Here is a 13,998-nt window from a genome sequence, read left to right on the forward strand (position 1 = left end):
GGTTCCGGATCCCATTGCAGCTGGTACGCTGCGCACAGGGCCGGGCATCCTAGTTGGGCACGTGCACTGCGCATGCATGCGTACACTACAACCCTGAGACACCCAGCTGCTTGGCAGAGGTCACGCAGCCTCCACATGCTGTGTGCATGTGCACAATTGGGCTGGTTGCTTCAAAAACAGGTAAGGAACGCGGGCAGGAGAGCGGGTGGGCCAATGAGCAACTGTACCGGAACAGTGGCCGTTGTTCCCAGCTACCACCGGTAGGGCCATATTGGGGCGTACCACCCGCAACACACCATTGCAGTGATCCATCGTGTGTGTGTGTGTGTATTATATATGTGTATGTATATACACTAATACACATTTTGTGCGTGTTAGTATGTATGTATGTATGTATGTATGTATGTATGTATGTATGTATGTATGTATGTATGTATGTATCCAGATGATAACACACACACACACACACACACACACACACACAGAGCAGCTTTTCTTTACTTGGAGTTTTCCACAAGTGCTAGAACTCCTAGAATTCCTTACTGGTTTTCAGCTTTTCAAATTTTGTTGCTGGTGCTATCCATGAGATCTACCCAGTGATGGGATTCAGCCAGTTCGCACCACTTTGGGAGAACCGGTTGTTGACTTTCTGAGCAGTTTGGTGAACTGGTTGTTGGAAGAAATCATTAGGCAGAGAACCGGTTGTTAGGTTATTTGAATCCCACCACTGGATCTACCCCACAATGAGTTTTTTTTGCATTTGGGACCATTTCCTTTGCATTTTAAAACCAACATGCAAATAGTGGAGATTTTTTTAAAAAAGAATGATAAGGAAGCAAAGTTCTGAGGAATCTGCATCACACCAGTGCTGGCTTGCAAGTAACAACATAACTGAGAAGGAATATTCTAAGTTATTTTGCAAACGTATATTTGTTGGCAGCAGTTAATAAATGTATAAAAAAAACCAATATGATTCAAATCCCCCCAGGAACTGCCAGAGGGTCAGATAGATAAGGCAATGACTTCAATAAATGAAATAGTGTTTAATCACGTTACTTAAATTACATTTTTATAATGTTAATTAACAATTTTATACTGAATAGAACCAGATAATTGAATAGTTAAAGGCCCTATCTCCTTATAGATTCAAACTGTATTTTAACAATGCCAACTTCATCTCAAAGAAGTTTAGAGTTGTCATTCTGTAATGAGAAGTCATTATGTCTCATTGAAAGTTCTCTTCATCAAGCTATCTACCCCATTATTGTGGAGTCAAGTCAGTCAAAATGGTATCATCCAAGCTATGCTGTTGTGTTAAGAAGGTCCAATGCATCTGAGTTCTCCAAATATATGCTCTGAATAGTTTTCCTCAACAAGTGTTCACACCCTAAAGCTGATAATGTCAAAGGGCTTCATGTTGCTTCACAATCTCAATTACACTTGCAATAGTGGAAAACGTCTTTGTCCATGCAGAGGGCATGCATTAGAAGTCTCTTCCAGTTAATTCAAATGTAGACCAAGACTATATAGACTGGGATAAAGTGAAGAGGTGCGCACATGAAGATGAAATTCCTCTCTGAAGAACTGCCTGGCTCTCCCAAACACCTTGCATTCGATAGTGTTCTCTAACAGCTTCTAACATTGTCTCGTGATTCCAGTGTTTCTTTTTTCCAAAGCTTGACAACGATTTTGATGGAGGCGTAAGATGAAGAGTATTTTTTTAAATAAGATTATCCATCTGTTAAAATTATTTCTCATTTCTTATAAAAAAAATACTAGACTGAGTCTTGGCTAAATGAAATAGCTAGGATGGAGCTAGCCTTCATTAATGGATCTTCGATAAATTCTTATTTATGCAATCGGGCAGAACTTAATTACAATATAATTACATTTTAAAGATTCCAGTTCCTTTATGCCTTGGAATGTTATCTATAGTATCTATTGGTTTGTTCCTGCCACATCCAACGTTATGAAATCTGCTGCTCATTTTGTAGCAGGCACCTGCCAATGGTTGATCAGCTTGGCGACACACTTCCTGTTATAAGGCCACAGCTCCTTGAAATGAGATTTATGCAAACTTGGCTGTTCTGGGCTGTAACAGTTTGAAGGCTATCTATGCTCTACAGAGGCTTGGGGATATCAGGAACTTACAATACATCTAAAGAAAGACCTCACCTTAGAATTCTTGAGAGAAAGTATAAAAAGTGATTAAGTCCAGAATAATAATAATAAGAATAAACCTTAATCACTGCAAAGGGTCTTCAAAGAATCCTAGGAATTTTGTTTCACCGTTTTATTTTATTTTTCCTTTTGTTTGATGTCTTTTCAAAAAGCGGGATAACTCAAATTAGAACATTAGTTCACAAAGAAGTTGGCTGAATGTTACAGGCTTGCAAAATGGAAGGCTTTCCCCTCATTTCCCCTGTGAGTATGTGAATTAATTATGGTTTTGCCTTTCTGCTTTGCCAACCGAATTGATTTGCTGTTGAAAATTGCTGCATTTCTGGTACTCATAATTCTTAAAGGTTTTGTGGTGGTGCCTATTGAATGGGAAGTTAGTATTTCCTCTCTCATACTCTTTATCTCTGTCTGTTTTCACTGATAAGGGACTATTATTATTTTAAAACTTTAGTAAATTGAGTTTATTAGGAAATCTGGCTTTGTGGTTGAAATACACATTTATGGATTCATAATACCTGGCTGCAACATGAAGGGTAGTGGATACATATGGCCAGTCTATCTTCCAACTCACTTGTCTCATTTATCTTCCAACTCAGTTGTCTCATTTATCTTCCAACTCAGTTGTCTCAGCAATTTAGGATAAAAAAGAAATAATTTCCCTGCCCCAGTTAACTGAATGGAATATTCAGGATATTATTATTATTTGCTAAAAATGAAATGCTAGAATACTGTATCAATAGAGTCTTCCTTTTCTGAAGCTATCTCATTCCATTTAATCAATCAATTAATATGGCAGCTTTATAGTTTTCAAAGACTGTTCTACATATAAATTTAGTTGAGAAACATGTATATTTGGTCAAAAGCAAGAGGTAGATTCTACAAATGCTTGATATAGGCTGAGAAGCAATCAGACAGAATTACGTCTGATTGTAATCTGTTTGTCCCATTTCTAAAGACAATTTCTTAAGTTCAATCATGGATCATCTTTCCTTGTAAATAATGATGCATCTTTTTTTCAGATTTTTCTATAAACGTTTATTTATCTTGTGGTTTGATTTATAATGGAATGGTTGACCAAAAGCAGCAGAGTAAATGAGCATACACTATGTATTCAATTTAAATTTTAGTTATAATTGGAAGTGATATTACTTAGGATGTGACTAAAACAATATAAGCTATTTTTTTTAAAAGCCAGCGTAAATTATCATTCCCTATGTTTAAGATCTTAAAACATTTACTTCAGAGTAAGTCCCCTTACTCGGAACTTTATTTTTAGTAAGTTGATAAGTTTACATGGTAACTGATTTTGCTATGCAAATTCTTCCTGCCTATACTCAATATATAATTATCATATGTTGAGCTATGAGTATATTTCATGAATATTAAGACCCCGGAAAACATTGTGCATATGTATGATTCTTCATGTTGTCTATATTCTTGTCTGAATGGTGGTGTATTTTTGAATATTTTTGTAAGTAATTCTAGTACTGAAACTAAATATACCGTACATTCATGAGGCTTTTCTTCCAACTTAAGTAGTGTATGTGTGTGTGTGTGTATTGTAAATATGGCATGGTAGGATGGAATTTAACAAAAAAGATTTTCATTATCTTTACAAATATGAAATATTTAAGGGTTTTTTGTATATCACCTTTCAAAACAGATGACAGAACTAGTCTTTGACACATTCTCAGATGTCTTAGCAAACAGGAAGATTATACACTAAATCAATTAGTCCAGTAGTGTAATTTATTTCTGTCCAACTCCTCATATTAAATTCAAGTTCTTCCTGTACCAAAATGTGGAAGGATTTTACAATGCTCACATTAACCACTGTTCCAATATATAAGGTTGTTACATATACTGAGAGAGTAGTCCCAAAGAATAACAATGTCAAATTGGGAATTTACTTGCCTGATGAATTTGTCTAATGGACAATCTTATTTCATTCCCAATCTCTATCTACTTGCAGTTTTCTACATGTTTACATAGTACTGGGATTGCATTCATTTCTATGTCTTTGGGTTTATGCTATTTAGATCAAATCCAATTTTGATCTAATCCAAGCTTTTATTTGATTTGGAAAATTGATCTGTTTCAATCAAATCCAAATGGACAATATGTATTAGACCTACATGATTTAAACTATATATGTAGTTAGACTTATGACATCTGTAGTAATATGAAGATAAATAATTATTTAACAATTTTGAAGAAATATAATTTTTTTTAATAAATATTATGACTCGATAAATACGGTACTAACTGGAAGGTAAATTGCATTAACTGGAAGGTAAATTGCATTGAATTAATCGGGACTTACTTTGTGGAAAATACGCTTAGCTTAGGCTGTGAGAAAGAAGCAGTATCCAAGATGGAATTTAAGTACTATCTTTTAAAATGTACATTTCTTTTTAAACTTTTAAGTGGAAATCTTCAGACTTCTTATAATGTTTGCAAGCTCCTCATTACTTCATCACCCATTATAGAAATGTAGCCAGAAAGAGGTTTTAAAAAACAGAAATTATACTATCATTAATATAATCAGTCAGAAGTTTAGACTGGATTTGGCACTTCTATCCACCTATTCAGTTTTTCCCAAGGATCTGGGATAAGCAGATGTTATTATTTGATAATATTAAAGGTAATCATTACAGAATGTAAGCTGTTCCAAATAAGGCTGTCTTTTGCAATTGACGATTATTATTATTGGTCAAAAAGAGTTCAACAAAAGAAATGGATATATTTACAGTATTCTGGTTGATTGCATAGTCAGCCAGATGTTTAGGCTGGTTTGGGTATTTTTATACACCTATCAAGTGTTTGATTAGGACCTGTGGTAGGCAGATTATTATTATCTGTCCACAACAATGTGAAGTCACAGCTGCCAATTCTTTAGCTGGTGTTGGCCTTCATACACATTGAGTTCTTCCCCATAACCGAGGATGTATTGGTATAGTCTATGTGCACATCCAAGCAGTATGGTCTTTTGCAATTGGCAGATGGAAATGTTGTCAATGCACAGATTTTCTAAGTGTTCTCCAATATTTTTTGATATTGCACCCACCGTGCTGATAGCCACTGGGACCACCACTGCTGGTTCATGTCATAATCTTTCAATTTTTATTTTCAGATCTTGATATTTTATGTTCTCAATTTTTTTTATCTTCTATTCTGCTATCCTGGCATAACCAGATCATTTATCCCCAGTTTTGTCTTTTTGACCACAGTTATGTTTGGTGTGTAATGAGCCAAGGCTTTATCAGCTTATATTCAGAAATTCCACAATATTTTAAAATGCTCATTTTTTTACTAGCTTTCAACTATATGTTCCCAGCAATTTCTGCTTCTTTGCACAATCTGCACTTTCGATGACACCCCCCCCCCCAAATCTGGCCTTGATTGCATTAATTTGAATAGCTTGTTCTTGCTTAACCTTAAACATTCAGTTTCTTTTCATAATGTTCCAGTTGTAAGTTATTGCCAGGTTTCATTTTTATCCACTTTCCCCTCAATCTTTTGACCATGTAATGTTTTTCCTTGCCAGCATTCTGCTCATGTTTTTATTAAGTTATTTCAATATTCTTTTGTTGTTGTCGTTTCCAATACATTTAGCATGTTTCAATGTTTAATTTTCAACAATGCATGTTCTTGGCTGACTTTTACATAATCAGCCAATGCATGCTTTTCTTCTTCTATTTTTGTTAATAATAACAACAACAATAATAATATGTTATTTCATTTATCCACTCACACTTGTTGTTATTTGTGAATGGCTGCCCTCAATGATATTCAGTATACTCAAGCGCATGCCAGAGGTCAACACTTTATGTTTATATGGCAATCTGGTTCACAAGTAGAAATGAAAATCCACGTAATTTTAAAGTGCAATGCTAAAAATTGTTCATAGCTTGATAGTGGAAATGTAATATTCTATGGATAACAAGGCTTTATGCAGCGAAAACCTAAGATATAACTGCTGAGAAGACATACACTTATTACAAATATGCAAATATAATAGCGCTCAAGGATGGCTGCTTCTGTACTAACCAAGATGACCTGAAAATCATGTTTCCATCCTTTACATTTTAAAAACAGCATAAAGAAGAAAGGGAGGAAGCCCCTCTGTTTTGGCATATTCTTTCTGAAGTGGAAAGTTATTACCGAAAGGGGAAAATTGTGGCTTCTCAGTTTACAAAAAAAATTCCTTAAACTACGCAAGGGTTTATAGAATTATGAATGGTGTAATGCTAATAGACAGTTGTATTTCACTTTCATAACACCACATCTTAGGTTACCCAATGAATCAGGTTAGCAATAACTTGTTCTTATTGTTTTATTGACATTTGTGACCCAATTGGTTTTAAAATTGAGAGTTTGGGAGTTAGTCGCTTTGAAATATTATGAGAAATATAATTCTGCTGGACCTTTAGTTTTAGAATAATGCTAAACCGGCATGGCTGTTTAAGACTAACTGGAATGAGTTTACTAATTTTGCAAATTGAATATAAATGTATTTAGCCCTGATTAGAGATTCACATAGACTAATTTTATTAGACTTCATTATTTTATAAAATGTCCCAACTGCCTAAATTTAGGTACATTGAGAAAATGCTTTATCATACATTGTATAATACTGTTGGTAGGTTATATAGTCTTCTTTATAAAAACAAGCTCTTCTTCACTATTGTATGTATGTATGTACATATGTATGCATGTACTGGTATTTATGTATTTATAGAACATATGGTGCCTATATGTATCATGTTCCTGAGCAGCTCATAGCAACTGATAAAAACAACAACAAATGCATTGTACTCTTCTCATCAAGATGCCCAAACCACCCATTCTGTTGACCCTGACTCAACCCCTTCTTAGCCTAATGGTTCAAGAAAGAGCTAGGTGTTCATGGTCTTCTGGAAAATTAAAAGCCAAAGTCTTAGGTGTGAAGCTATTTCAAAGGGCTTGGATGGTTATAGACAAGCCATGCCTCTAAGTTCCCATTAGGTCCTACTTATTGTCACTTTGAAAGATAGTCATGATTGAGATATATTAGCATAAAGAACAATGTCCTGTGGTGGTCTCCATAGACTCTGTGTTACATTAGTGTTGCCATGTATCATAAGCTGATATTTCATAACAGAAATCTTGTCTATTGATAAGCACAATGTTTTAAGAGCACAGCTTGATTACATGACATAGCTCTTACAGGTTACCTTTTTATAGGTACAAAATGAAAGTAGGTTTGTCAAACTATTGTCATCATCATCATTTTCATGATCAACATTACTATCCTAATACTTTGTACAGAATGGCTACCCTGAAACCCTAAGATGTCCTCAACCTTTCACCTGCCACTTCTGATCATAATTACCCAAAATTAGAACCATGTTTCCTGTGACTTTAAGGTGGGAAATATGTAGGATGATCCATAAAGTAGACTTAACATAGTTCTTTTTAAAGCTATACAGAAACAAATCTGCTCCAAATTCTGGGAGAGGGGCTCCAGAAAATTGCTCATACCATTAGAGCATTTCCTTAAACATAAACGGAGTAACTCCTACCCACTAAAGCATTATTTTATCGTTAATAACTGTAGAACACAAAGAAATTTAACTAGTATAATTCATCCTGAAATTGGGATACAGGAACAGGCTGTGGTTTGCTTACCCAGTTGTATTTAATAAGCCACAAATGGTTGGGTTTGCACAATTACACCAAAGCCATTTTTATGCAACATAGAGCTAAGGAACTCTTGGTGGATCAGACAACGGCCTCCTGGAAGTAGGGTGAGATCTATCTTGTTCAGGCATATTTTGTACATATTTCTCTGCCCACCTATCTTTTTCTTCCAGGACACAAATCTCTTCATTCCCCTAAACGATCTCTGAACTCACCACATCAAAGCTCAATTATTTAGCACAATATTATATTTTAACATGTTTGGGTGTGATATTTAGTGTCCTTGCTTCAATTATAAAACTACTTTAAAATTGCTCTGACTAAAAGAGTCTGGACAATAAGGCCTAGTAATTATAAACTGAATCTCTGGTGAAGTTTTCTAGATTTTACTCCTGCTCTCATATTATCTTTAATTGAAACTATTTTTAATTAAGTAGTTGGTTTTCCCATAGATTTGCTAATAGTCACACAAAATCTATATCACTGTTGGTGAACCATTTCGGCATTGAATGCTGAAATGGAAGTGCGTGCGTGCGTGCCAAAAACTGAAAGAGCAACCACCCGGGGTACGTGCATGCACCGGGCAGCTGCTCTTCCAATTTCTGGTGCATGCATGCCACCGGCCACCTGGTCTTCGGGTTTCTGGCACACATGCATGCACAGCTGGCCAGTGCGCATGCATTCTGGGAAGATGATGTTCCGGTTTCTGGTGCGTGCATGTGCACCGGCCAGCTGGTCTTCGCGCATGCATATGCACCAGAAACCAGAAGACCAGGTGGCTGGTGCGCATGCTGGAAACCAGAAGAGCACCGCTCAGCGTGTGCATGTGCATCAGGCGGCTGATTTTCCAGTTTCCGGCACTCCCGCACACATGAAGACCAGTTGGCCAGCATGCCAGAACCTGGAAGAACAACAGGAGACAGCTTGTGAGCCCAGAGAGATGGCTCTCCATGCCACTTCTGCCACACATGCCATAGGTTCGCCATCACAGATCTATATGGTTTCATGAGGTCATTTTTTTCGTCAGCACCATGATTTTAAGTTGATTGATTGAATGATAGTAGTTTTGGACAACTTCTAGAACAGTGGCTCTCAACCTGTGGGTCGGGACCCCTTTGGGGGTCAAACGACCCTTTCACAGGGGTCACCTAAGACCATCGGAAAACACATATTTTCAAAAAAAATATGGAAAACATATAAATAATTTTATGATTGGGGGTCACCACAACATGAGGAACTGTATTAAAGGGTCGCGGCATCAGGAAGGTTGAGACCCACTGTTCTAGAAGATGATGTGCCTATAAAAGGAAAGGAAATGTTTCTGGTGTATCAGTGCCAAATCAGGAGCTTGGGAATCTGCCTTGTAGATGTGAACTGAACAAAAAAAGTTCATGGCATGCTGGTAAAATTAAAAGCACAGTGATATAAAATGAAAGAATATTTAAAACTAATGGTAGACTACAAATAAACAAACCTCGCCGCTTCAGAATTTGGTGAGATAGACATTGTAGGCTTGTGAAAGGACATTTAACATGATCTTCCAACCCTTTCTTAAAACCATACAGTTATTTTGTAATTCTTTCCAAGGAAATGAGGTTAGGCCTGTCCGTTAAACCAGCCTCAGCTGCACATCACGGGAATCTGGTTGGTATTTCTGAATCATCTACTAGAGAACATTTATATTATAATAAAAATGGGATTTATTTCTGAAATAATGTCAACCACATTTATTATTTATATATAATCTGTCTTAAAACATCTCTTGTGGTTCCCATCTTAGCAGTGACTTTGAAAGTTGGTTGAACAGCACCCTATAATAAACCCATGGACATACACATGAGAATTTACTACATGTATAAGTCAACATTTAAATGTATTTCTGATGCTAATTTTCATCCATTAAGTAATTCTTAAATATTGATTTTAAAATAGCAACTTTTCATCACCTGTGCTTGTACCTTTTCATCAGGTACATGATGAAAAGGTTTGATTCTGTTTAATCCATATAAAGAATTACACAGATATTATGATCATAGGAAAAATCTAAGGAACCGGAAGCTAAGGGGATTTTTAGTAAAATGTTTTTTATCTTTTTTAGGGGGTTCCAGGGTGGGGGGGAGGGCTATTCAGACCGGGAGGAGAGCCAGCGCCGGACAAATAGGTGAGTCTAGGAAGGACTGGGATGCGGTGGGGGGGGGAAAGTAAAGGTCATTCAAGCAGAGGGTTGTCCTATTACAACGGTCGTGGGGAGGAAGGGATGCGAGGACAGGATAAGATCCCAAGGTCGGTTGGGAGACCGTGGCTGTTGGTTACGCCCGGTCGCTTGTACCAACCCCTGCAGTCTAGGTGGACAGGTGCTACAGAGCCAGGGCCTGCGGCTGATGCTTTGCAACGCAAGGTCTGTTACCAACAAGGCCCCCCTCATTAATGAGTTGATCTCAGAGGGGGAGCTAGACCTTGCTGGGATAACGGAGACCTGGTTGGGCCACGAGGGTGGTTTACCCCTCGTGGAAATGTGCCCACCAGGTTTCCGGGCATTCCATCAGCCCCGGGCCCTGGGTAAGGGTGGTGGGGTGGCGGTGGTTATTCGGGAATGTTTAGAGCCGAGGGAGTTCACTGTCCCTCAGATACCCGGGTGTGAGTCCCTTGGTGTGAACTGGGGCCCAGGGAGGCAGTGGGGCTTGCTGATTGTATACTTGGCTCCTCGCTATGCATCAGCAGCCCTGCCCGAGCTCCTCGAGCTAATCTCAATGACGGCAATTGAGACTCCCAGACTTCTGGTCATGGGGGACTTCAACTTGCCTTCAATGGGAGCGGCTTCTGAGGTGGCTCGGGAGTTCATGGCTTCCATGACGGCCATGGACCTGACCCAATTAGTGCAGGGCCCCACTCACGAAGGGGGCCACACACTGGACCTCATTTTTGTATCTGAACAGTGGACGAGTGATCTGGGAATAGGGGATTTAGTCATCACGCCCCTGTCATGGTCAGACCACTCATCCCTCCGGCTGGACTTCCCTGGTGCTATCCCCCACCGCGAGGAGGCGGAACCAGACTCTATAAACTGGTACCGCCCCAGGCACCTGATGGAATCGGATAGATTCCAGATGGAGCTTGGGCCAATACCTGTAGCCTTGTCCCGCGCCCGCTCCGAGGACCTAGTGACTGCCTGGAATAGGGCGACGACTGGGGCCTTGGACCGGGTTGCGCCTTTGCGACCTCTCCTGCGGCATCGACCCACCCGGGCTCCTTGGTTTACTGAGAAGCTTAGGGTGATGAAGCGCCACAGGAGACGTCTAGAGAGCAGGTGGAGGTCCTCACGCTCCGAATCTGACCGAACACAGGTAAGAGCCTATTTGCGGACTTACCTTGTGGCAATAAGAGCGGCCAAACGTAGACATTGTGCTGCCCTTATTGCGTCCGCGGATAACCGCCCTGCCGCCCTGTTTCGGGTGACCCGCTCCCTTTTATCTCAGGGGGCGCGGGAGACACCCTTACAGGGTAGAGCAGAGGAATTTGGGGAATATCTTCAGGACAAAATCGATCAGATCCGGAGCGGGTGGACCTCCGTCAGTGGACCAGACGAGCCGCCAACAGCGAGTCTTGAGAGACCATTCTGGGAGGAGTTTGACTCTGTTGCCCCCGAGGATTTGGACAGGTTGCGTGGACGGCTGCGACCCACCACATGTTTAATGGACCCGTGCCCCTCCTGGCTGGTACTGGCAGCCTGGGAGGTGACACGAGGCTGGCTCCTGGGCCTGGTGAACGCCTCACTGGGTGAGGGATACTTACCAACCGCCTTGAAAGAGGCGGTGGTGAGACCCTTGCTCAAGAGACCTTCGCTCGACCCAATGGAACTAGCTAATTATCGTCCAGTCTCCAACCTCCCCTTCTTGGTGAAGGTTGTGGAGAATGTGGTGGCGCAGCAATTTCCACGACACCTGGACGAATCCGACTATCTAGACCCACGCCAGTCCGGCTTCCGACCCGGGCACAGCACTGAGACAGCCTTGGTCGCGTTGGTTGATGATCTCTGGAGGGCCAGAGATAGGGGTTGTTCCTCTATCCTGGTCCTATTAGACCTCTCGGCGGCTTTTGATACCATCGACCATGGTATCCTATTGCGCCGGTTGGAGGGGATGGGAGTCGGAGGCACCGTTTTGCGGTGGTTCGGCTCCTACCTCTCCGACCGGAAGCAATGTGTGTTGACAGGGGGGCAGAGGTCGTCCCTGAGGCCACTCACTTGTGGGGTGCCACAGGGGTCGGTCCTCTCGCCTCTCCTGTTCAACACATATGTGAAGCCGCTGGGCGAGATCATCCGTGGTTTTGGGGTTGAGTACCACCTGTACGCTGATGATACTCAGCTGTACATTTCAACCCCAAACCACCCCAACGAGGCTGTCGAAGTGATGTCCCGGTGTTTGGAAGCCGTCGGGGTCTGGATGGGGGACAACAGACTCAAACTCAACCCCTCCAAGACCGAGTGGCTGTGGGTACCGGCACCTCGGTTCAGCCAGCTGACCCCATCGCTGGCCATAGGGGGCGAACAACTGTCCCCTGTGGAGCGGGCGCGCAATTTGGGCATCCTCCTTGATGCCCGGCTGTCAATGGAGGACCATGTGGCAGCCGTGGCAAGGGGGGCGTTCCACCAGGTTCGCCTGGTGCGCCAATTGCGCCCCCTACTGGACCGGAGTGCCCTGCGCATGGTCACTCATGCGCTGGTGACGTCTCGCCTGGACTACTGCAATGCCCTCTACATGGGGCTTCCCTTGGGACGCATCCGGAGACTGCAGCTAGTTCAGAACGCAGCCGCGCGGGTTATTATGGGGAGTACACGTTACTCCCACGTAACACCTCTCCTGCGCGAGCTGCACTGGCTACCTGTGGCCTTTCGGGTGGGTTTCAAGGTATTGATCACCATCTTTAAAGCGCTCCATGGCATAGGACCTAGTTATCTGCAGGATCGCATCCTACCACACACGTCCCTGCGACCTATCCGCTCACACAGGGAGGGGCTCCTCCTGGTGCCGTCCGCTAGGCAATGCCAGCGGGCGACACCTAGGAGTAGGTCCTTCTCTGTGATGGGCCCAACCCTCTGGAATGACCTCCCCCCTGACATTCGAACTACCACCGACCTCCGCTCCTTCCGTCAAAAGTTAAAGACTCACCTATTTCAATCAGCTGGCCTGGCACTTTCTTAGTTTTACCTCCCGGGGATTTATTTTAATTGGGTTTGGGGTCTTAATTGGGATGTTTTTAGGGTTTTAGAATAATTTATTTCTTGTACAGTCTATCTCCCCCTCCAAATGTATTTTAAATGTATTTCATTGTTATGACTGTATTTTATTTGCATTGACTGTACACCGCCCCGAGTCCCTTGTTGGGAGAGGGGGCGGTCTAAAAATCTAAGAAATAAAATAAATAAATAAGTGATGTAGTTTCTGGGTTCTACAATCTCCCAGGGCTTGAAATGGACACCTAACATTAGAACCATAATTAAAAAGACACAACAAAAAATGTCCTTCCTGCATCAAATCAGAAAGTTCAGACTGCCCAGGAGTTGTTGCTACAGTTGCACAGATGAATTTTTGAGTTTGTCTTTTGTTCTTCTATAACTGTCTGATTTGGTACAGCAATCAAACAAGACAGGTAAGACTTTAAAGGATAGTTAAGACTGCAGAAAAAACCATCTGCAGCCAGCCTACCTTCCATTGTGGACCTATATACTGCATAGGTCAGAAAGAGGACTGAGAAAATATCTAAAGACTCCTCACATCCTGGACATAAACTGCTTCAACTTCTCCCCTCAGGACGTTGTTATAGGATATTTCATGCCAAAATAGCTAGACAAAAAGACAGTTTTTTTCTCTCGTGCCATCATTCTGCTGAACACCTAATTCTCCCAGTACTGTCTTATGTCTAAGGATATTTACTCATGTAGTATGACTGTATTACTATTATCCTTCTCCTCTTTTCTACAGTTTTCCCCTATTGGTAACCTACAATTATATTACTTTGTTGTTTGTATGTACCCTGAAAGCTTATGCACCTGAGACAAGTTCCTTGTGTGTCCAGTCACACTTGGCCAATAAATATAAAGCATTCTATTCTACTAATTTTTCAAGGGCAGCCTTT

General features: G+C 41.1%; 1 protein-coding gene across 1 annotated transcript in view; it reads left to right on the forward strand.

The window, feature by feature from the left end:
• Positions 1–2,093: 2,093 nt before the first annotated feature.
• Positions 2,094–13,998, forward strand: part of SPI1 (Spi-1 proto-oncogene) — a 33,825-nt gene continuing 21,920 nt past the window's right edge. Inside the window, exon 1 of the mRNA XM_081939275.1 lies at positions 2,094–2,424. Within this exon, the coding sequence (XP_081795401.1) occupies positions 2,380–2,424 (45 nt within the window). The 5' untranslated portion in view covers positions 2,094–2,379. The remainder of the gene's footprint in view (positions 2,425–13,998) is intronic.

The sequence above is a fragment of the Natrix helvetica genome (assembly GCF_964273705.1).
Source record: "Natrix helvetica genome assembly, chromosome: 1".
In the NCBI taxonomy this organism is placed as follows: Eukaryota; Metazoa; Chordata; class Lepidosauria; order Squamata; family Natricidae; genus Natrix; species Natrix helvetica.